General features: G+C 37.5%; 1 protein-coding gene across 1 annotated transcript; it reads left to right on the top strand.

Annotated features, from left to right (window-relative positions):
• Positions 1-24,475, top strand: CHIC2 (cysteine rich hydrophobic domain 2; the record flags this gene model as incomplete). The annotated part of the gene is made up of 6 exons (XM_082482071.1): positions 1-119; positions 8,328-8,382; positions 8,522-8,677; positions 20,619-20,675; positions 20,842-20,901; positions 23,816-24,475. The coding sequence occupies 6 exons, from the start codon at positions 1-3 to the stop codon at positions 23,864-23,866; spliced, it is 498 nt and encodes a 165-aa protein (XP_082338197.1). The 3' UTR covers positions 23,867-24,475.
• Between the last annotated feature and the right edge of the window lie 1,106 nt (positions 24,476-25,581).

Genomic DNA, 25,581 nt, shown 5'->3' with positions numbered 1-25,581 from the left:
ATGGCGGACTTTGACGAAATCTACGAGGAGGAGGAGGACGAGGAGCGAGCGCTGGAGGAGCAGCTCCTTAAGTACTCCCCCGACCCGGTGGTGGTGCGCGGCTCCGGCCATGTCACCGTGTAAGGGCCGCGCCGGGGCCTGTCGCGGCCGGGGCGAGCGGTGGAGGCCCGGGCGGCGGGCCGGGGGCGGCTGCGGCCGGGGGCAGCCCAGGCGGCGGGTCACTGCCTGGGGCGAGGCGGGGAGGTGGGCGAGGGGAGGTGCGGGCCGGTCCTGCTTCCCCCAGCCGCTTCTCCCAGCCAGAGGGCTGTCCTGGGCCCCGCCGGGGAGCTGGGTGCCGCCTGGGACTCGCCAGCGGGTGCAAACCTGTATGGAGGCGGTGAGGAAACGAGGCTGAGTGGGGCTGTGACTGGCAGAGGAATGTAAAGTATTTGTCCGAAGGGATGAGGTGTCAGGAAGTAAGGTGCCTGGTTCCTGTGGATAACAGTATGTGGCAGCCACCTGACAGGCTGGACTATTGCTGAGGGTTGTTTATGTATCTGATGCCCGCTTCCATTTAACGTGTGGTCACTAATATAGCTCTGAGGGGTTTTAAGAAAGAAAAGGCGTCTGTGAGTCAGATAGATACGTGTAAAATCATGCTACGTTGTGATCGATATGTATTGTTTCACTGTGTTTAACATGGGAGTGACTGAGTTTTGTTTTGTGAATGTTTGGTGTCTCTGACAATCTAGCGGTGAGTGACTGATTCAGTGTAGTACTTCTAAATAACGTAACAGATGAGGGTGTCTTTCCTTCAGTCAGTTCTGTCAGGCTCACTCTACTGGAGTGTAGTGGTTGTCAGTTATGATGTACAGTTTCAGAGGCTGGAGACAAAATGCAGCAGTGCAAACTTTTTTTTTTTTTAGTATTCACTGTTCAGCAGGACTAGGCTTGCAATAGAAGCATAAAAGTTGTCAGTATTGTGGTCTGTTGCTCCAACCCTATTGCGGTCTGTTGCTCCCCTTGCTTTGGCAGGGGTTTGGACTAGACTATCTCTGAATGACCCTTCCAACCCCTCCCAGTATGAGTGTCCCAGGAACTTTACTGTTTTTCAGATACTGACCTGTCCAGAAATGCCGGGCTAAATTTGGAGTAATTTTGTGGCACTTTGGTACATTACTGCTTTAATAATTGCTTGACATTAAGTAATACTAACAACCAGACAGTGCAGTTTGCTGTCTGGTTAAAAACGGGAAGTAAGACACGATAGACTGAGAGAGGGTTGGAAGGATATGGATGGGCAGGAAGCTGAGGAGGCCCCGTAAAGGAACAGAAGCGTGTAGCAGAAGCATTCAGCGTATGACTCTGTTTATTGTGAACAAAAGTTGTTACCATCCAATGACTTCTCTGAAAATAAACTGGTAGCCTTAGCCTGTTTCTGGTAAGCAGATCAAACCCACAATTAGATAGTTTTCATATTGGCAAATGCAAAAGTATAAAGAACTGAAATGGAGGCAAACACTTGTTTCTTCTCCAGTACTGCAAGCTAAGTTGGGCAAGACAAGATCAAGGCCCGTTAGTGGAATCGTGAGGAAGCTTGCATAGTGTGTCTGTGACTAGTAAGTGCGTTGTGGTTGAAGAAGGATGGTTGCCTCATTAATTGTTCATTAATGGTCACTAGCTCATTACTACTTTAAGATCTTCCTGAAAATATTTGTTCATTAGGTTTTGGATGAGCAATGAAATATGGACATGTACCTCCAAAATTAGGCAACTGATTTTCATCTGCTTTTTTTATCACACCAGGTGTGAACAGTTCATTAAATAGTATCAACCACTTTTACCTTTGTGCAGTCTATAACTTTTTTTTGTCATTGAACAAGAAGCTTATTGTTAAAAGTTAGATTACTGTCAGATATTCATTTGGTGGATTTAAGGAATAGGTCAAGCCCTATTTATATAATTAATTTACCTCTTGTCTGGTATAAAAGGATCTATGCGTTTTGAAGGTCTGACAAAAATTGTCAGCAGTTAAAAAAATGCTGGATTGATCTGTCCCTGGCTCTGCAGTTTAAAGAGTTGCTGACTGCTTCTGCTGTGTGTGTATTTAAACAGAAACTCTTTTTTTTTTTTTTCCATAGTCTATTGTCATATCCTCTCTGATCTTACATAGGAGTCATAATGTTGAGTTTCAAATATGTTATTTCCATGACTACAGACTAATGTCAGAAAGGCATTTACTATTACTTGATTTCATCCAACAGACAGTGGAACTGTTTGAGAGTCCTTTCTAAGCAGTGTAGTTAAAAGTGCTTAAAGGAAAGCAGGTAAATAATACTTAAATAAAACATACTAAGGCCTTACCTTTCCAGGGTGTGGAGCATTTGTTTAGCACTAAGAGTTATCTTCTCATATTCACTGTTTGGAGCATGCTGCACACAATTGTAAAACTCCTTCTTTTTTTTTTTTTTTTTTTTTAATATTCAGTTAAACTGTTTTCACACCAGCAGAGTTTGGTAGTCAGGAATAATATTTGACATGGTCTCTGATTGCTTGGGATGATCTCTTCTAATGGCAAGAAACTTGAAAGCTGAGAAAATATAGAGCTTTACTTAAAACTGAATTGAAATTTCAAAGTATTTCATATTCAATTATAAAATCATATTAGGGCAGAAAGGGAGATACATGATGAGTTTGAAATTGTGAAGAGAATATTTGTGATAGGTTGTCTGATTGTATTTTTCAGTGACTGTTTTCCTGGGCTTTCCTGTTCCTTGACCAGTTGAGACTTATGTGCCTTATATATATGTCAGACTGTATTAGCTAGTAATATTGGATTTATTAGTCTTTTGTAGTGCTGTTGTGATATGCTACTGAATTTCTTTCTATGCTGTTTGTCATCTTAGTGCATTGTGTGTTGATGCAAGATAACTGGAGGGGAAAAAACCCCTCAAAATATATTTTCACCCAGTTGTTTTTTTAAAGTATTAATTTAAGTCTGCTTATGTGTTTTTGAGCCTTACTCTATATCGAGGACATACGAGTGAAAACAGGGCTTTGTAAGAATTATGGATGGAGAGTGTTAAGTTTTGTGGAATATATATTTATTTTGTAAGAGTTGTGAACACGTGAAACTAAAGAGTCTGGCTGAGAGCAATTTAAAAATGGTTTTGTGTCCCCATAAGACAGAACAAAGAGGAGGAGGATAGTGTGCGTCAATCTTAGGTTTTAGGAAGATCTGAGCTGCAGACTGAGAAAAGATTGCAGGTTGGCTGTCCCCTATACTGTAAACTTCTATACTTTGAAGTTTCCACCTCTCACTATTTCTTTCTTCACTGTACACATGGGCAGGAACTGAGCTGAAGCTTTTCAAGCTGAGTCATGTACAAGAAACACTTTTTCACATTCCAGGAAAGTTAAGGGAAGTACTCATGCATGAGGTGAGCATGGATCTGTTGAAGACATGATGTGGAATGGGAAAGGCATAGAGCAATCAGAGAAGAGTACGTGTCACTGAAGATTGTACAAAAGAAATCTTAGTGCTATACGAGGACAGTGATCTGAGGAAATGCATCTCCAAAATATTGATTTCCAGTGTTTGATTTTAAGACACTTCTTGCTGCTTTTTTGTCAGAGCAGTTGTGTCTTTATGGTGAACAGGTAGTAGTGTTTTGTGGAGTTTCTAATCTTTTAATTTCCATGTTGCAGCATGCAGTCAAGAGCAATAATACTGAGATCACATAATTACTTACCAAAGCTTTTAATGTATGAAGTCACCCTTTTTTACTACCTGTGTATGCTGACGAAAGTCTAATATGGAAAGCTCAGAATGATGTTGGTAGCTGGTTGAGTTAGCTTTGATGTGGCAGTTTTGCTACCCCACCATGTATTAAACATTGCCACAAGCCTTGAGTATGGAGTCTCAGTCTCATTTGCTTATAACTTCACCAAAGTGTAACTTTATTGGTCAGAAGTTTCTGTGCCTCACTGCTTCAGCGTGTTTGTAAATTCAGATACCTCTAGAGCTTTGGCAATGGAGTTGTCTTTATCAGGCATGGCTTTTGCGATCTCCATGAATATTTGCTTGTGTTTGAAGCTGTCAACATTTGAATACTTTTGGATTGTGCATTCACGAAAAAAGCCTTGTTTCTGTCCTGCTGATTTCCCAGCCAACCTTCAACATGAGACTGAGCATTACATCTTTCTGTGACTTAACCGAGAGCAGGGAGACCTCCTTCTGCCTTTGCCTTACCTGCTCATGCCTCAGAGTAAAGGACTTCCTTAGTATTCTGGGTAGAGGGACAGCTGAAATTCTGTCTCATCTCTTGGTCTGCACCTCAGCTTCATTTTAATTCTTGCAACAAGAGCTGCTCTGGACTGAATTATTCTTGTAGTTGGTCACTCACTTATTGCTCAAATTTATATTTAATTCCATTATTCGTAGTAAATCTTTTCTCTCTTTGAAGAGATGTCTCTCTTAGACATCTGTCTCTGGTGTTGATTTGATGAATTAATTATATAGTAAAGTGGCGTTACCTTTTATTTTTGAGACTTCTGATAGCAGCTGTGTATATTGAGCTTGGAGTCCTTCTCCAGGCTTGGCTGCTTATGAGATGTATACGGATCCAAGGGATTTTTTTCAGGCTTTGATTCCCACTTCAGCCGACTGGCAATTTTAAGTAGCTTAACTGACAGGGCATGACACTTCTTTCTGACATTTATGTAACTTTTGCCTCAGCACTTGGTTTCACTCAGGATTTTTGGGGAAAGGTGGATGGTCCTCCTCTCATGGAATATTCAGCAGGCTTTTCAGTGATAGAAATGTTTCCAATAATTATGGCTTTTCTTTGTTCTGTATTGAACTCGTAAACTTGCCATATGTTTCTCTGGTTAACAATTTTCATGTGTTTCTTTGCCAGTTTTGAAGGATTTGTAGGAGTTGCAGAGCTACTATTTTAATTACAAATATGCTGGTTAACTTATGTATAAGTAAGGTCTATGGGGAGACCTTATTGCAGCCTTTCAATATATAAAGGAGGCTTATAAGAAAGGTGGATAATGACTTTTTACTAGGGCCTGTTATGACAGGACAAGGGACAATGATTTTTAAACGGAAAGAGGGTGGATTTAGAGTGGAAGTGTGGTATGGTTAGAAAGGGCACTGAGCAACCTGATCTTGTGGAAGGTGTCCCTGCCCATGACAGTGGTGTTGGACTAGGTAATCTTTGAATTTCCTTTGAACACAAATCATTCTATGCTTCTGTGATTCTACTGCCTGCAATCAATGACAGGGAGATGACTTGGTTACTTTTCCTTAAGACCATATGTAAAAATCGCCTACAGCGTCAGATTCATAAACTGTCTAGCCCAGTGTCCTGTTACAAACTGTGGCAATAGGCATTGCTACTTATCAGTTGCATGGAAATGTAGCTGTTCCTGGTGTCCATTCTCCTTGTACTCTCTGGCATCTGCAGTTGTGTCTTTCCTGTAGTGTCTGTTTGTCAGGGAACTTGTGCCATCTCTGTTAGACTCATCGAATTTTGTGACTCTCCTCTAGACCTGCTCCAACAGGTCCGTGTCCTTCTTATGTTGGGAGCCCCAGAGCTGGACACAGTACTCCAGGTGGGGTCTCACCAGAGCGGAGTAGAGGGGTAGAATCACCTCCCTCGACCTGCTGGCCATGCTGCTTTTGACGCAGTCCCGGATACAGTTGACCTTCTGGGCTGTGAGCACACATTGTCAGTTCATCTTCCACTACCCCCAAGTCCTTCTCAGTAGGGCTGCTCTCAATCCTTTCATCCCCCAGCCTGTATTGATACCAGGGGTTGCCCCGACCCACGTGCAGGACCCTGCAGTTGGCCTTGTTGAACCTCATGAGGTTCACATGGATCCACTTCTCAAGATTGTCCAGGTCCGTCTGGATGGCATCCTGTCCCTCAGGCCTGTCAACCGTACCACTCCGCTTGGTGTTGTCTGCAAACTTCCTGAGGGTGCACTGTTTGATCCCACTGTCTGTGTAATTGATGGAGATATTGAACAGTACTGGTCCCAATACAGACCTCTGAGGGACACCACTTGTCACTAGTCTCCATCTGGACATTGAGCTGTTGACCACTACCCTCTGGATGAGACTGTCCAACCAATTCTTCATCCACCGAACAGTCTAGCCATCAAATCCTTCTCTCTCCAATTAAGAGAGAAGGATGTTGTGGGGGACAGTGTCAAAAGCCTTACAGAAGTCCGGATAGATGACATCTGTAGCTCTTCCCTTGTCCAATGATATAGTCACTCCATCATAGAAAGTCACCAGGTTGGTCAGGCAGGACTTGCCCCAGGTGAAGCCATGCTATTTGTCTCGAATCACCTTCTGTCCTCCACGTGTCATTCTAGGAATGATCTTCCATGATCTTGCCAGGCACGGAGGTGAGGCTGACAGGTCGTTAGTTCCTAGGGTCCTCCTTTCTACTGTTTTTAAAAATGGGTGCCATGTTTCTTCAAATTTCTTGGCACAGTCTGCGTTACTAACCTCAAGTGGAAACAAAACCAGAAGTGTGTAACTTGCAGCTTAAAGAAGCACTTTCTTTTATCTGTTTTAAACCAGTCTCCTACTAGTTTCAGTGAGTGCCCTCTGTTGTGGGTTCTGGTGATCAGCAGTTAATCATTCACCTTATCCACTGCCTTCCTGAATCTTTGCACTTTGATCATATACCCCCCTCAGCCGCCTTTTCCAAGTTGGTGTCACCCTTGTAAGTTTCCTAAGGCAGCTCTGTAGTCCCTTAATTATGTTAGTCTTCCTTCTCTCTTTCTCTTTACTCCAAGTCCTCCATGAAATGTGGATGCCAGAACCGCACCCAGTACTTGGTGTGTGGATATATGAGGGTTTTATGGAGAATGAAAACGATGCCCTCTGTTTGTTCTTAATCACCTTCCTAGTGGTGCCCAGCATTTTATTGCTGTTTCTGGTGGCTGCTGCTTGTGTTGAGCTGATGTTTAAGAGAATCATGAGTGATGATAAAAGATCTCTCTCGTGAGCTGTAGGTTCCAAACTGTAGTTGAGTATCACATAAGCATAGTTCAGCTTTCCCAAGATTCAGCACCTTTTATTTATCTACACAGAAGCTCATCTGCCACCTTTTGTCCATTGGGTTTTGTGAGGTCTTTCTGCAGTGGCTCACCATTGGTACAGCACTTAACTGCCCATTTGATTACTAGGACAAAGTTCTTTATTGGCATGCAGATTATTCAGTTCAGTAAGAAAAAAAATAAACCAATCCTGAGAAATGCTTAGCTGCTCAATAAACATACTGTCAAAGCAAATTTTGTCTTTTAAATTCTTCAACTATCAAGGCTCAGGTAAGCTTTTCTGCACAGAACTGAGCTCAGTGTGATAGGTCTTGCTGCCAATATTCAAGTCTTGAGCAGTTTAATTTCTGATTTGTGGTGTTTATAGTATTTGATAGTAAGACTGCTTTGGTTTATATTCACTAGATTATTAATGACCAATGAAATTTTAAACTAACTGCTGTTTACTACATTAGTAGCCAGTCATTATTAATGGCTTTGTTAGGCTGTATAGTCCCTATTAGAATTTATTGCCCAGACTGGATGCCAGAAAATATCCAAGTTTTCTTTGAGGTTCATCCATTCCTGAACCCAAACAGCCAACTGTAAGACAAAAACCCATTTTTTTTAATAGACAAGGTGAAACTCTACTAATCTTTAGATCTTCTGAAACCCAGAATTGTCAGTAACTGCAGCCCATTTCGAAGTCCTTCATAGCTTTACATTTGCAATTGGTATGTTTCTTTTAAATTAGTTAGCATTTAAATAATGTTTGGTTAGGTAGCATTTTGTGTTCTGAAACTTACTAGTGTACTTTTTTCTGAATAAACAAGCTGGTATTGATTATGCTTAGAACAGCTATTTAGCATGGCCTGAGTGGAATAGCATTGCATGAGCTTTTCTTCAAAATAGATCTGTACCAGTGGAGGAAGGGGGTGGTTGTAATTCAACCTGTGGCATTAACTTATTTCCTCTCTCCCCTTAAATACTTATCTTCGCTTTTCACACTTGCTGCTATTGCTTATAAAGATATTGCTGAATTTGGGGAAGAGTCAATGGTATCAGCAGAAACTTAAGAAGAGCCTATGATCAGGGTGGATTTTAAACTGTGTACAGTGATGTGTTTTTGTCTGTTATGATAATTTTAGAAATTACTTTTAAGAGCAACTATTTTTCCCTGAAATTAATGCCGTTCTCGTATGAATCCTGAGAGTGTCATGAGGTGCTTGTAAGTTGTGGTGTGGATTTGGATTGTTTATAATTTTGGTATCATTTTGTTTCTGCAGGTTTGGACTAAGCAACAAATTTGAAGCAGAATTTCCTTCCTCTTTAACTGGAAAGGTAAGTATCTGTGTATAGGAATTTGGAATCGGAGTTAAGATTTTATTACAAAAACGAGTTCCTGGTGTAGTCCGCTGTAAGGGTATTAAATCACGCTGCTGTGGTACTAGTTTGTTTTGGATTTTTTTTTCCCTTGTAGGTTGCACCCGAAGAATTTAAAGCCAGCATCAGTAGAGTGAACAGTTGTCTTAAGAAGAACCTTCCAGTTAATGTACGATGGCTACTATGTGGATGCCTTTGCTGCTGCTGCACTTTAGGTTGTAGTATGTGGCCAGTTATCTGCCTCAGTAAAAGAGTAAGTTGAACTCTTCATATTTTGATAGTTAGACTTGTACTGGGTTTGTTCTTTTTTTGTTTCTCCCCTACCTTTAAAAACTGTGTGCTAGAACTTATTTAAATCAGTTTGATTTCATGCGTTTTGATATCTGTTGTCTGTCATACTAGTTAAAGTTACAACAGACAGCAGTCAGAACTTTGAGCTTGTAACTCAATGAGTGGTAGTACAGCTGAAATTCTCTGCTAGAACCGGGTACTGTACAGCACTTATTATTAGTGAAGTAACTTTCAACGTCCTTTTTTAATAGCTGCATCTTCTCTGTGATACTGTGTGGGATTATTAGAATTTGGCAGTGACTGAGTGGCAGTTTGTTTTGAGGAGCTTCTGATTACACTGCGGCCCAAATAGCCATATGTTTTTGTTTAAAAAGGCAGGTTTTAAAAGATAATAAATGATTTGTCTTTTTGGATTTTCCTTCCAAGGTATAGATAAGTAAGGTTGTGGGTTTCTTTACATTAAGAACTAGACAGTAGTGTTTTGTCTGTGTAAACTTTGCACTTAGTGTTTTGTTCACAACAGAAGCTTATTGCACGTGCTTGTTTTTCACTTCCCATCCCTCAGTGCAGTTAAGTAGGTTACCCCCCCATATCATCTGCTTTCATGTTTGTAAAAGTTGTCTTTGGCTAGTCCTATTTCACTACTTTGCAAGAAGTCTCTGTGCCTCCCCATCCTCTCCTCGCTTTTATTACTGTTCCTCATTCTGTTTCATGGCTGGGCTTGTGTATATTCTCTCTTGTGTGATACCTCTTAATGCTACAAATTGTGTACAATTCAGTACACTGAACATCACGATTTCCTTTATCAAAGTCCTTGTTTTACAGGTTCAGTTAATCAAGGCATTCTAAAAAAAATATTTATAGGAAGAACAGTGATCATACAAAAACGCATACAGGCTTTGTTATCATCTGACTTTCTGTGTTAAGATCTTAATGCTTAGTCACTTTGAGAAATTACTTAAGGCTAGTTTTAATTGTATACAAAATAAGGTAGAAAAGCCTCCTGGTAACTTTGAGGTCCGTGGAGAAAACCAAATAAAATGTTGGTGTCAGTGTGAATTTAAGCTGTCACAGACTAGTAAGTGTCCTGTAGCACGATTGTATATCCATATCCTGAAAGTCTGTTAGAAGAAATTATAATTTGCTGATTGCTTCAACAGATAAGTTGGTGACTTAACTAGCTTGCAGAGAAGACTACCTTTACCATTCTAGGCCTAGCTCTGTTTGGTACGGACACTGGCAATGCAAGTTTTGCTTGTGTTTATGTTTAACTTCTAAAGGAGAAAGCTTCTGGTGCTCTTTAGTTTGACCCATTTTTCTCACGTAATGTGCTGCTGTAGCAGGAAATGATAGCAGGATGTAACATGGTAGGGGCTGATGCTGCTAGTGCCACAGATTTGCTGATACAAGGCAGGCTAATGTATTCAGTGTGAAGTAATCACTTACATTTGAACTCTTTTACTGCTCGTCTCCGACTTAACCGTGTCTTGGAAGAGGGCTGTGTTGATCAAGCGATCTGCCATGCTTTGACTTCTTCAGATCTCCTTTCACTGGCCAGACTGCAGCCATAGGTATAGTCACAACAGCCAGGATTCACTTCTTGAGGAAACAGAGATTCAGGATAACGTGTGCCTTTTTTCTTCCCTTCAACTTTTAGATACAATGGATTCTTTCCCACTGACACTCATAATGTAAAACAGTTACAACAAATGAACAATAAATAAAAGGTTACGTATTGTACAGTACCTGCACTTATCTGGGAAGTGTTGCCCAGAGAGCTTTGCTAATTCAGCCCTGTCCTAAGTGATTCCTAGTGAAAGGACAGTTACTTGGAACTGGCCTGTGTGTTACATCCTTTGCTGCAGTGATCACAAAAGACTCCCAAGACCATGTAATTAGAGAGTTTGATTTCTGAAAGCAGGATGGGAGCGGTCCCATGTTGAACTGAAATTTCTGTAGAACATGTTTTAATCACACACTAAAAATATACCAGCCTTGATCTTTGCCCTTTTCTACTGAAACAGAAGACTAACAAATTTCTGTTGTTGAATTAATTGCCTATACAGTGAGCTAAGAAGTGGGAGTATTTCTCAAGTTAAGGATTTCATTAAATGAAATGAGTTTCAACTATACAATTGCTTACTTTTAATACAGAAGAGTAATTTTTCTCAGAATGACTGATTAAGAAATACTTGTTTTAATGAGGCTGAATCAATCCACCATGCTCTTAAATTGCTGGTATACTTTGTAGATCTTTTTCAGAGAAATGTTTTTTAAGGATCATGCATACAAAATGAAAGCTGCAGCTTCAGAGTTTGTGAAATTACAATAGTTCTCTTAATTTTTCTCTGTATTCTGTATTCTTACTGCTTTTCATTGACTTTTAAAATTCTAATGATGTTATCACATGTAAACGTGATTTTTGAAGTTACAGACAATTATGGAAAGTTTGTGTACAATGGGAATATACGCTTATTTTGTGCAGTGAAAAATAAGTTATGGGTTTGTCTCAAATCCGCAGGTGTTTCAAACTAGCAATTTCTTAAGTCACAGACATTTGTAAGCTTAATTGTTAATTATATCACTTTAATGCATTTCCATGCAATGAAAGCTTTCCCTTCACTGTATTTTTCTTTTCAGTGCTTTGTTCAGTGCTAGTTTTGGAAGTCTTTGTACAGTATTGTTTCCTTTCTTCTTTTGCATTGAGGTATTTGAGAAAAAGCCTGCTACTCTTCACCAGTAGAATAAATGTTTAATTTGATTCAATATCTTATTGCCTCTGTCCTTTTATGTGGTCTTGATTCGATTTTAATGAATAAAAGCTGCAAGAAAATTACAGGAAATGCAGACCCTCGTTTGCAGATCTAGATCGTCAATGATCTTCAGCAGTTTTACTCATAGATAGTACCATCATTTCTGGGACAAGTTCCAGATTGTACAAATGAACATTAAGTCTTTAAGTTATTGTTCTTTAAATAAAAAGAATGACATAGTGAATTATAATTCAAAAAGCACTTCAGGCTGAGGTGCCCATTTGAAGCCACTTTTTCAAATGAATTGACACTCATTTTCAGTATTAACTAAATGCTGTGTAAATAAGATAAATAATTTCAACAGAAATGGTAACAAAGAAAGCTATGATGGAATTGCAGTACCCCTAGATTTCTTAAAAGCTGGTATTGTACATGTAAATTGCATGTTTCAGAAGGTTCGTGGGCAATCTCTTAAAATGAATAGAATGAGATATTTAAGAGCAATCTGTACTTAATACTTTGAAGAGCTACTTGTTTGTTTGTGAATTCACACAAAGCCGATGAATGCTGCTTCAGCCTTGTCATTAGTTGTCACTTACGTAGCAGTTTACGTTTTCAGAGTGCTGTATAAACATCAGCTAATTACAACTTCCAAAGTATTGATTAAATTAAATATGTGGTGGAGGAGCTGGAATGAATTTTCTTAAATACAGCAGTCTTGCTTGTCAGTGGGTGATACTGATGTTAACATACACTAGTTCACTTTATTGAAGCTATGAATACATTGCACTTATTTTCAAAACTCAAGGAAATACGTATTTTTCTCCTCTGCCTATCTGCCACAGATTTGGCACTGAGATACTCTAATGACATAATGCTTTTCCAAGCAGTTCCTCAAGGCAGTGACTGAAGGTGCCTTGTTTTTGAAGTCTCTGTTGTGATGGTTTAACTTGTAGTTCAGTTTGGAAGAATCTTTAAAGTTGTAACGTATTTATTATGCTTGTCCTAACCAGAACACATGTGATCTCTATATTGGCTCTAGTCAGCTTAGTAAAACTTTCAAAAAGTAGAGCTTCTGTGTACCAAATATACATTCTTGACCATTGTCTTCAAATATATTCAGAGGTTTTTAAAATAATCTTTTTAGTATTAGGTATGAAATTAAAACTTTAAAAGAATTGGAAGATTCAGACCTGGTCTATTTTTCTTTAAAAATTGTTCACTATAATTGGTCAGAAGAGTCACATACTGAACTTAAAGTGGCAAAGCTTGTAGAACACTATAAATGTGAAATGATCATGTGTATAGCTCTGTGATTATTACTTTTTTCTGTCTCTGAAATCAAATTTTATTTCCTTCAGAGCATCCTCTAAAGGTTTATCTGATTTTCATGTGCTTTCCTAAAGGGTGGAGTAGTGAGTTGGTGCATAACAAGGTGTGGGAGCAGATAGTTCTGCCGTGTTGCAAACCTACTTGGGGTGAGGAAGGCAATAAGATGAGCGTGAAGAATAGTTACAAATATAAGTAATCACAAAATATTAGTTTGTTTCCTTATGGGTCAAATGCAGATCCTTTAGTATTTCAAAAATAGGTAATCTAAAATTAAATTTGTAATTTCGTGTATTCCTAATAATAGGTTTTATATTAATCTTAAATGCAGCATATATCTTTGGTTTCTATAGTGAATGTTCTAAATGCTATTTAAAATTTAATTGCACTTGTAATTAGAATGATATTCAAACATTCTTATATTAAAATAATACATGTGGGATTAACATTTCTGTATTGTAGCGCCTTTTACATTGCGATGGCTAAGGTATATAGGGGAGGCCATAGACGATGCAGTGGCTTTCTTTTAATATTGCTTTTTGTATTGCTTTTCATGTCCTATTTGATATGTTTCTGAAGAAACAAATGTGAGCTAGTCAAAATTCAAATAGAGCTGTTTTGAAAGAGCATGCTAAACATGGTCTGGATAGTTTTCAGATTTGGAAATCAGGTTAGGAAGGGTCATTTTTAGGATTCAGTCTTTAGCAACTTGTAGATGATACCAAATAGGGAGCATATGCAAACACTACGGAAAGAATTAGAATGCAAAATTATCTGAAATTCATATTCAAAATTTAAATAAGTGGAAAGCACTTCACTGAACAATAACTTGCTAGACTATATTACTGTGAAACAAACATAAAACTGGAATCGGCTGCTGGCAAGTGTGAGGTAGTTACACTTCTGTGCCTCTTGCTTTTTCTCAAAGTAATCTTGCTCTGGGATGTATTAACTTTTTCACTTTATTAAACAAACCAGGGTAAAGCGCAATTTTCTGTGTAAGCGGAGCAAGCACTCTCAGTAACTCAAGCACTATATATAAATAAAATAACTTGTTATTTAACAAAAATAAGGTAGTTCAAGAAACATGATGGCTGACAAAACAGTTGGGAGGTTGAGGGGGACAGCTCTGCTACAAAAGAGAAGGCTGAAGGAGTTCATAAGTCTTCTACCATACCAAACATACATGTGAAGTGGAAAGTGACTGGTTACTTTTCATTTTGTTCCCCATAAAAGTTATTTTTGCTGAATTTTGGAATAAATTGCTGAATTCGGAACAATAATGATGATGGTGATGGAAAATACATTTTTACAGTAGCCAGATGTATTTTTTTCTAAATTGGTGAAGTAGCTACAGGATCAACCTACTCGGGATTCTGTAATTTTCTGGTTCAATCCTAGATGGGCAAGGCACTGTAGAGGCTGTCCCTTTCAGAGGGATCCTTCTCTTCAGCATGCACGCTAGTGAAGCATTGGATTTTACAGGGCCTTCTAGAGTTATTTTGTTAAGTTGTGCTGCCTTTCAGTCTTTCTGGCTATGTAGCTCCTCTTCCATTCTTGGCCCCTGCCCTTAGAGACTCCTAACAGCAGGAGTCAAAGGCTTCTTATATTCCAATAAATTAAACCTAGGAGTGCTCCTAGGAATTAGTGCATTATAATTTGTACTCTTAGAGAGGTCCATGGCAGGCTCTGGGTCTGTGTTCTGTAACAATTCTTAGGCATTATCAGAATGGTCCAGGCACTATGAGTGGTTCGGAGGTTATGAAAACTTACTGATAGAGATGTAAACTGTTCTCTGCCAGCTGGCTTCAAGTGAACAGGAATGTTTCTGGGCCCAATTTCATTTCTTAATAGAGATGTAACCGCGGATTCTTTAGTTTCTCCACCTGCACTGGCCTTGAACGATGTTCCATAGCTGGATATCTTGGAAATAAGTGACAGAGACCCAAATTAACATTTCTATAACCTTAAAAGAGATGATGGAGGTGGAATTTTCATCCACAGTCAGTTTATAACTTCCCACAGTGGATGACACCAGATGAGTTATTTGGTGGAGTTTCAGTCCCATTTTCATCCCTGTTACGGTCAATTCCATTTTACGTGTTCATTTTCTGTGGCCCTTTTTGTGAGAATGTTTTTCAGCAGGAGGTGGATGCTTTAGATTGTCATGGTCAGATTTGAATAATTTGTTTGGAGGAAACAGACCTTCATGGGTTTTGTTTCCTTATAATGACAGAGAATCAAAGCTAGAATTTAATCCTAGAGTAAAAGAGTTAGAAAATTTTTATTTACAAATCCAAGTAACAACGCTAGTTATAATCCTGATGCTTCATGGATCAGTTCAACATCTGTCTGCCCGTGAAATGTGTTTTTCCACATCTCCATTAGCCCTCTCAAGGGAAGTGTGTTAATTTTACCAAGTTCAACATGATTTGTTCTACAAGGCTTCTCCATACTATGAAATTTCTTCAATGGTTGGCTCTAGTTGCTGTCATCTCATTGCAGAAGGTAGATAGCTGCACTTATTTGGTGACTTAGCTCTTAGAGGACAGCTAAAATATCCGGTGGCCTTAGCATCTTCAGTCTTTTGGATTGTCTATATTTGAGAGGAAATTTATATAAGACTTTTCTAATCAGCTTTTAGGAACTTCCCTTGATAATTTCTCTCTGCTGCGTGTTTCTATCAGTTAATATGTTGGTGATAACGCTACAAGATGTTCTCCATTGTACTCCTCAATAATATACTTGGGGTGTATGTTTCTGTCCACTTCTCCATTCTGCACAGATTTCATGGCTTTAGTGCTTTCTTAAACGGTCAAGGAGTTTGAGAATCAAGGTAACCAGAGTCTCTGAGGAATGGTCTTTGGCTTAGATATTAAAAACTGTTACATGCAGTAATGTTCAATAATGTTGCTCTTCTCTTTATATCAGCAGACAATGAGGTGGAAGAGACCTTTGCAGAAAGTAGTTGATCTGATTTGATTCATTAAGCTTTAAATTAATCTCTGTGATGTACCAACCCAGGGTTGAGACCTGTACAAATTAGGTCAGTGTATGGATCATGTGCGTATGTGGGACAATATCCTCGGGGCTGTCTTTTAGAATGTGAAGTTTCCTGAGGTTGGCTTCATGCTGTCAGTTCTTCTGCTCCAGAATTCTGGTCATTATATTTCTCTTTGCCGGATCTGGAGCTTTGATTGGTGCTTTGGTCTGGGCTCGCTTTCTGCCCAGAATCATTTATAAAGTAAGACAAGATGCAGCAGTAGTAATCCTGTTGGACAAGGGAGTTTTTTCAAGATCATATGAAAAGCACCGGAATGCTACGTTTATTTCCAGGTATTCTTCAATCCATCCAGTATGGGTTTCACTCACTTCCTTGCACAGGTGCTGCAGTGGCTTCGGGGATGAGCGCCCTTACAATAGACTCTAGTAAGAAATATCCTAGCTACTAACAGGGAAGATGATGCAAGATAGACCTACGTAGTCAAACAGATGCCTTTTCAAACTACTGTAAGTGCTGAAGCAGGTATTCCAGGATGTCAGGATCTGAAATCATCTCAGGTTTCACCTTGGTCATCTTTGGCTCTCACAAATAAAGTATTCCTCAGTAAGATGGTAATCTTACCAATTTACAGTTTCTAAAGGGTTTACGCGTGATACAGTGTTCAAGGTGGGGACTTTCTCAGTACAGATAAAGATACCTGTAATACAGTTAACACGTGTTCTGAGTACAGCTTTGGCATTTTCATGCCACCAATATGGGCCTCAAAGTTGGCTTGGGGAATATTCAGGCATGTTGAAAGTGAGCATGCAGTTGTATGACTCGGTTATCTTCTAACTTTGTATTACATTGTTTGTGCTGATAACTAAATTAATTGGGTATAAATTTTTTAGTTAGGTATATCTTTGTTTGGAGAATGAACAGAAATTCATGCTTCCATCATTTCTCTCTTTAAGTGAGACGATGTAGTTCAGACCTCTGATAGCCCATGGAAGAAAGGCCAAAGATCCTATGATACAAATTGATACATGCAAGAATCAACAAAAATATGCTTAAATTGGTCTTCTTGTATTTTGAAATTTGAGTGTATATTTTCATGGCAATTTAAAAATTATTAATACATGATTGTGATAGTTTTATATGAAGTAATTTGAAAATCTTTACGTGCTATTAGTGGACTAATGTTGCACTATATTTACACATGTTTTGAAGTTTTCAGATGAGAAGGCAAAGACCAAATGTAGCGGGAGATTCTTCCGTTGTTCCCAGACAACTACGAATAAAATTGATAGTGGAGGATGTGGTGTTACTGTCCATGTTGTTTCCCTACTTAAATAAAGACAAAGGAAGGTACTCGAATTATCACCATTTTGGGAGTCATGTAAGATCCTTTTGTTGAATATTGTACCAGTCATTCACTGATGTACAGCAGGAGTTGAGGGGGTTTTGGTCCATTCGCTAGTATGGTTTAGTGCAGCGTGCGTGTTCCAGGTTGTGCGCTGCAAGAGGGGGCCCTGTGGCTGCACAGCCTCCCAGTCCAGAACTGGAATTGTAAGCTAACTTCACCAGACACTGCAAAGACGTAACAGAAAGATCTTGCAGTTGGTAATTCAGGTAGTAACACACAATTTGTATTCAATACTGCCTTGTTTCTGCATGAAAAGTTCATACTTCCTATGTTTTTACTTCCTATGTTTTTTCTTTCATGTTTAAGGGCAAAATTGGGAGCTATAAGCATTGGTGAAAATATAGAGTTGGGGTTTTTTGGTAGTCTGATTTTTCAAAAGACTGTCAAACACATATCTTTAAAGAATCGGTTATTTTGCAGGAATGTTTCATTAAACGTTGCATCTAGATAGTTGATTGAAGAGGTCTGTTTCACAAAATTCTGTGGATAGCATTAAAGACTGCTTTTTTCACGGAATATGTTACAAAGCATACTTTCTTATCATTGGTATGCTAAAAAGTGTACTTGAATTGCAGTTTTAGCTTTGCTCAAATATTGGATTGGGGTTTTTTAAGGAAAAAAAAATTTAAAAGCTGGATAGTATTAAATCTTCCTAATAAGCAAGTCTCTCTTCCACTTAATTTGTGCTTTTGTTGCGGCTAACAAATAATTTGCTGTATGGGTTTTTCTGTACACCATTGATAGAATATGTAAGCTTGTCATCCTCGTGTGCTGGAAATGCTACACTCAAATCAAGTGTTCCTTTCTGGTTTTGTATATCCTCACCTGCTCCTCACTGTAAATCATTGAGATGTCAAGAGCAGTGATTAATTAAGCTGCACGTGCAAGTGCTTTTTTTCACCTGTCAAGTAGGAAGAAAACTTACTATAGTGAATTGTGTGATGCTGTTTAATTCATTTCTTTTTATTCCAAGCTCTGGGGTTTGCAGAAATATTTTACAGTCTAATTTTCATTAACACTTCTGTATTAATAATATGGCATGATTTGGGAGCTATGACTATCCCAAATTATACTACAGGAAGGATTGTATTTAAGGCTCTGGGAACATAAATAATCGTGGTCTCGAGGCTGCATGTGTTTTCATCTCACGCTAGTCAAATGACTTTAAACTGGCTTCTTATTTAAATAAACCAATTAATAGTACATAACTACCTATCAATTTCTTATTTATGTGTATGTGTTGTAATATACATGTAATTTTATTGGAATTTGAAAAGCTTGGATGTTTTTCACACTCTTCGGAGCAAACAATGAAATTAAATTGTATAGTGATCTTAATCTATTATTAAAAGGTCCTGGAAAGGAAGATTACAAGGTAGATTCAGGTTTTGAATCAGTTTTGCCATTGGTTTAGCAGCGGGTGGGCAGGCAGATGCCTGCTCAGAGTAGAACCTATTGCCATTTTTCACCATTGATAGAGTAGCCTTTCAGAGTCAATGAGCTCTGTCAATGTGAGCTTGTCAAGGCTACAACTTCATAGACCTGAGAGGCGGTTTGAGAGGTCAGCCCTTTTCAGGTTTGCTGTGATGCAAATGAACTTTAATGCTTAAACAACTATTGGAATTTTTATGTCTGCTCCTTGTTCTTTTTTCTTCACAAAGTCATTGACGAGACATTCAGTGCTTTTTAAATTGGAAGTTGCATTGTGCTAAAGACCTAGTACAGATTTACGGAGGGCTGAAAGCAGTTAGATCATGTTCTTTTCATGGTGCGATTAGAATCAAATCGATTTCCCTACAGCCTTCAGCATTCAGATGGCAATTTTAACAAAGCTTGGGGGCTAGACAAGGGACAAAACGACTGAACTGAATGTTAATTACACTCTGCAGCCTTATTTTCTTTTGATTTGGAGCTGACTGGCAACTAAATTAACAAAAGTGTGACCATAACTGCTGCCCTATTTTCATTTAAAAGGAGAGCAGACTCTAAAAGGCTATCTTTACAAAGAAACAAGTGAGGTCTACTGATTATTGTTAAAGGGCACTGTCTTTAAAACCATAATAATAACAATAACCCCCAAAATACTCGATTCCCAATTGATGTGATAAATTAGTCACTGGTACATCCACCTTCTGATAATTCTGTGACTTGTGCTTTTTAAAATAAAACATAAGAAAAATTCAGTGTAACGATTACTCATAGATAGCAGTGATCTAATTTTAATCATGTGACCACAGTACATACTTAGATGTGTTTCCCCACAACTCCTTCAGTATTAGAGAGAAACTGACGTTTGAAAACCGAGATGTTAGTATTTGGTGGGAAAGGAATAATTTGGTTTCGAATTTTTATTTCACTCAGACCTTCTTGTTCTCGTGACGGCATTGAGTTTGATTTGTTAAGGTTCATTTACAGTACTTGTATTTTGTAGTAATAACAGCAACATGCTTTCTCGTCCCTTCCCCTCACCCCTCTCTGCCTTGTAAGGAAGCTGCAGCTGCACTAAGTTGTATTTGATCCTTGTCATTGCTCCGTCCTTTTGCACCTGCAGCTCTGTTGGTCTCATCTTAACACCTGGCACCATGAATTATCCTCTTTTTATTCATAGTCAGTAGCAAATCCCATTTAGAGCTAAGCAGTATATATTCGGCAGTCAAATGACCATAAATGTCAGAATGTATTTCTCAAATGTAAATATAACTGAATAATTACATTCAGAATGCTGTGAAACTTTACAGCACAGAAAGTCCTTTAATACTAGCATGCATAATCTTAACAAGCTGCGCAGAACAGCTTTCAGGATTCTCTATCTGAAGTATCGAGTGTGGACAACATAGGCAGTAAAACTGCTTTAGAATGCTAAGTGTTGGGTTTACTCTTCCATTTAGTAAAATTCATTTGTGCAATTTACTGTAACTTTCTGCATTTGGTTTCCAGTCTCTAAAACCTGGAAACAAGAGTAACAAAAATTTCTCTTTTGTTTAGAGTATTGCGTATTTGTACTTGACCTACAGCATTGCAAAATAGTTTGCAACATTTGTCAGTTTAGACGCCGACCTTCTTAGAAATGGTGCATTTAGACCACTGATACTGGGGGATCAGGGCTCCTGCTTTTATACTTAAATCACTTCAAAATTTCTGTGCTTTTAAAGTTATAACTGCTGTAAGAACTGGAAAGCATATATATGAACAGTTTTTGTTCCAAAGTGGTTGAAGACAGTTATTTGGGTGTCATAAACAGTCATTTCTGTTCTAGTTACTATTTAATACCAGACAAGTTTTGGTACTACTACAGACCACCCTGTACTCAGTCACTGTCCTCTACCTCTCTCCTTTTCACACAAAAGCAGCTGCAAAACGAAGTTTTTCTAAAACCAGTCAAGAGTAAAATTCTTTCTCATTTGTCTTCCAGACACGAAGATCGATTGAGAAGTTATTAGAATGGGAAAACAATAGGTTATACCACAAGGTGAGTGCCGCAGGGAGCAGCTTCGTACTGTTGGAGTTTGAATTGCACAGTATGGAAACAGATGCTTTTGTTGAACGAAAAATATGAAAGGTGGACAAATGGGCTAGTCTGTGTGCTGCAATAAAATACAGCTCATTTTTCTTCTTTTTCTTTCCTCCTTGTCTAGCTGTGCTTGCATTGGAGACTAAGCAAAAGGAAATGTGAAACGAATAACATGATGGAATATGTAAGTTAAAGGGCTGTTTTGTGAGTTTCTCTATTAAATGATCATTTATTTTGCTTCTGATCTTATTCTTTTCATGATTATTAATCAGTAAAGGTGTCAGGAGCTTAATCGCCTGAGTGCAAGGATTTTCTACGGTTCACAGATGCATGGTTTCATGTGCAGGACTGATTTATAAAGTTATGAATGACTTGAAAACAAGGCTTCACTGTGTTCTGAAAAATAATAAATTAATTGCCAAGATAAAATAGCTTGAACATGTGCTGATGGAGTGTGAAATTTTAGATGCTGTATAAAGAATAACCACAACTTTGGTTAGGCAGCAAGTCAGATATGGCTGTTTTATATAATGCTAATCAAGTCTAAAAGTATGGAAGAAGACCTTTCAACTAAGCTGTTGGAGCTTAAGAAACCTTTAGCCTTTTTAGATTTTAACTGCCTCTTACCTCAACTGTCTTGAAAGTATCTTTATCTCCAAGTGGTGTCACTAAAATATTTTTAAATCAGTCTCTGGAGTTTTAACTTAGTTCAGTCTTTGGCCGAGATTCCATAAGCCCTTCTTGGAAATATACCATGATAAGTTATATGCGGTTTAAAACAAATGATCTCCAATGTGGGATTTCAGTTTGTTTAGCTTGCAACCTCCTTGCTCTTTTTTGGTGCTGTTTTTATTTTCATTTCGATATCTTGGATGCACAGAGAATGGGATGAAATTAAGCTCCTAAAATGTGAGAAACAGTAGAATTTACATAATTTCTTTTAGTGCTCTAGGAAATAGGTGATAGGAAGGGCTAACTTTTTAAAAATAAAGATTAGCCTTTGAGAAATAACTATTGTATTAGTTTTAACTTATCTGTGATCTTTCATTATATGGTACTTAGTCTGTTCTTTGAAACAACAAACCCATCATGCATGTAAAAATTTCGGAAGTGGTTAAATAGAAATTATATTAAAAGACTCTTTTTCTGTCTTCCCCCTTTTTCCTGTTTCTACATTAGATCTTGTTTCTAGCCTGAAACGCAAGATCTTTAAAATGCCTTTTTACAGAATGGCTCTATTCAGTTCACTGAATAAGTAGACTTTTTGTAACATCTATTTACAAAATTTCTTGGTTTAGGTGTGCGAGATGTGACTGAAAAGGGAATAAAGCAAACTTCAGAAAGTAGATTTGAGCTTTACCTGAATGGAGGGGTTTTTATTTCAGTGAAAATCTTGTTTTTCTACAGGAAAACATTGTCAGGTTGAATGTTTTGCAGATTCAATCGAAAAAAACCACATACAATGCTAGTTTGTAAATACTATGGTCCAGCAACATTTACAGATGAACATTCATTCTATTAAATACAGTTTAAAATCAGTTGACCTGATTACATTAATAATATGTAAGCCTGGGTATGAAGTTTTATAGGATAAAGATCAAAGATTTTATTTTCAATTTGTGAAACGTCTAATACATTATGTCTGGATATATTTAATGAGAAAATTTTTACAAAACTCTGTACCATTCTTTCGTTTTCACTGATTTGCTAGTCTCTTGAAAGCTACCCTTAATGTTGTTTTAATGATTTAATTTTAAATAATAAACATTTATCCTCAATTTTTTCAAAGCAGGTGATTTAAATTAGACACTTCTACCCAAAATGTGGTGCTTTGCCAACGTGAGGTTCTAAATCTACTGCTGTAGATGCTAAATTAAATAAATAAATAAATAAAGTTAATAAAGACAAGATTGTCTTACACCTTTGGCATAAACACAGCATTTCAGTTTTACTTCTTCCTCCCTTTTTGAAACCTTGCCTGAATATCAGAAGCCCTGTTATCTCAAGCATCCAGTGTTTGACTCGTGTCAGTGACCAATGGATTTTGAGCAGTTTGCATCACTTCTGAACAGAAGTCACTTCTGAATATCTCTAAAAATAAACTTATACACCTGATTTTGATCCTCATTATTTCAAGTGTTTGCCTTAGAGATAAAATCGGAGAATGACTTCTGTTCTGATGTTCAATATGCTGAGATAGAAGTGTGTACTCTGAGCAGCCAGGTTGTGTTCTCCTTTACAATCAAAAACGTTTAGAAGCTCTTTTGTTACTTCTTAGAAAGGCAAGCTCCCCTTACCAGTAAAATCCTTAGTTATGTTACCAGATGCATTTATTTGTTGCGAATACAGTCATGCTGCTGTATTATGACTGTCTCTCTGAAGAAAGAAAATGCACAAGTGAACATTTTCTTTAAGCTTTCTATTTAAAGCAGGATAAGTACTTGGATTGTATTCTGGAGTGTACCCTACCATGTGTACACAGCTCAGAAACACATAGTTTAAATTTGAATCGGGACCATAAGAATAATCATGCAAAAGCATTAGTCAAGTTTCTTGTTAACTACTTGCAGATTTGTTAGATATGGGAACTTTGCAAAGGTTGATAGGCCTTTCTATACAAGTTATGAACTGTAAACGTGATTTAGATTCCTATATTAAGTGGAAGCAATTTTGAAGTAAAGGGAATTGCATGTGTAATTAAAAATTAACTTTGCATACCTTGTGCCTTCTTTTTTTTTTTTATTTAAATGAATACATTTCTCTCTCATATTTTTTTTCCCAATAAATGAATTATGTTCAAGAAGAATTATGTAGCAGCTTATTTCATTTTGTTTAGATGTGTTAGGTATTGGTAGGCAAACTTTTCCAATTGAATTTGATTCTTTAAGGGTTTTGGTTTTTGAACTCTAAAACGGTTATATCAAATATGACTTTTCTAATGATCTCCTGTCTAAGAAAAACACTGTGATCTTTGATTGTCATCACAACTTAATGTACTTTAACAAAAAAAAAAATATTAAACTATCGTTATCATTGTGATAGACTATAGAATTGCTGTCATCTTCCATTTAATATATATTTCTTTTCTTTTTATACAGGTCATCCTTATAGAATTTTTACCAAAGACACCGATTTTTCGACCAGATTAGCATTTGATTTATTTATAGAGACTTATTCAAGTATGTTGTCTTTCCAATGGTGCCTTGCTTGGTGCTCTCCTGGTGGTGACATAGCATTGGTTCTACAGAATCTTGTGGTGTTTTCATTCTTTTTTGTTTGTTTTCTTTTGGTTTTGTTTTGATGTTTGTTTGTGGGTTTTGGTTTTGTTTTGTTTTTTTTTTTTTTTTTTTTTTTAAAAAGAGCATGTTCTAAGTGCGTTTGGTCAAACTCTGCAAAGTCATTTCATGCAAATGTTAACTACTACTTAAGTTATTGTTACTTTTACTACTTCTGTTTATTAATGTATCTTGATTTTTCAAAGAGTCTTTTATATGTGTGCGCGCGTGTGTGTACATATATATATTACTATAAATATACAGCTGAAAATGGTATACAAGTGAGCAGGTATTTTTTTATCCAAAAATGACACAACTGATTGACTCTATGTTGTGTAAGTCCTTTTAATCATTCATTTACATGCTGAAGTACCTTCTAAGATCTTCCTAAACTTTTGTCAGTGACTAGTCAATTGTAAATATTTTTATTTCTTTTTGGGATATTGGCTAGCCTCTTCCAACAAAAGAAGGAGATAGAGTTCTTTTTGAAACTGTGCTTTTTGGAAACCAAATGTCATTGCATTAGTAGAAATCTCTGTGCTTTTCATAAAGAAGTCCTGTCAGCTGGTTCTGAAAAAGTTCTAATTTAAAGGTTAAAAAAAAAAAAAGGCAGCAAAATAGAATTGTTTTACTCAGACTAGAAGAATCGCTGTGAGAATTGCATGCATCTGGTTAGTAGAACTCAAGATCACAAAGACATATTAGTATTGCAGTTTATAATGTAGCTGTTTTAATTTAGGCTAATGCCATCTATCAGCTTTATTCCTACTGTTTACCAGATTCTGTACACAGGTGCAGAAGGACTTGTTTTACTAAAACTTACTGTCCAAGAGAACCTTTCAGGGTTTTTGTTTTGTTTTGTTTTGTTTTTTTTTGTGTTGTTTTTGTTTTAAAGCCACATAGGCAGAAAAAAGTTACTGATGAAACCTTGAACAGTACAGTTCCAGATGCAAATACGGATGCCATGTATTAAAAATAGTTAAAGCAGGGTACACTGGGCAACAGTGTAAGTTTAAATGTGTTAGATGATTATTTATTGCACCCTTTCTTCTGCTCATTTTGGTTTACGAAGCTTATTTTCTGCACAAGCATAAGACTTTTTTTAACTGGATATATGATATGCTTGGGTCAGGCCAGCTGTATTTTGTTTCTTCTACTTACACCTTAGTTGTACATATCTTCACACATAGCCGTGTTTTTTTAATTGCAACTCAATCATATTTTTAAATTTGCTTTAGGTATCTAAAATTACTGTACATGAACATTAATGTAAGTTAAGAATATGTTCCTTGTACAGTTGTGGTAGCAAGCAATAATGTGAATATACGAAAAAACAGATATACTCTGCTTAATATTTGTATGAATGAAAAGTTGATACCACTACAAGAATAATCTTCTCTTTCTTATCTTTTAAATACAAGTTTTATTTCAAGGTAATATATTACAGGTACCTTGATGCTGTGAATTATTTTTCTATGTCTTCAAAATATTTATTCTCTGTAAAGTATTCTCTAGTGAGTATTATATTCCTAAACTGCAGATAGTGGGAGTGGTCTAGAAAGTTTTAAGTTTTCTTAAATCTAAGCCTT

Source organism: Vanellus vanellus (assembly GCF_965231255.1).
Source record: "Vanellus vanellus genome assembly, chromosome: 4".
NCBI classification, from domain to species: Eukaryota; Metazoa; Chordata; class Aves; order Charadriiformes; family Charadriidae; genus Vanellus; species Vanellus vanellus.
Note: the sequence above shows the minus strand (reverse complement) of the source record. Positions and strands in the feature narration are given on the sequence as shown.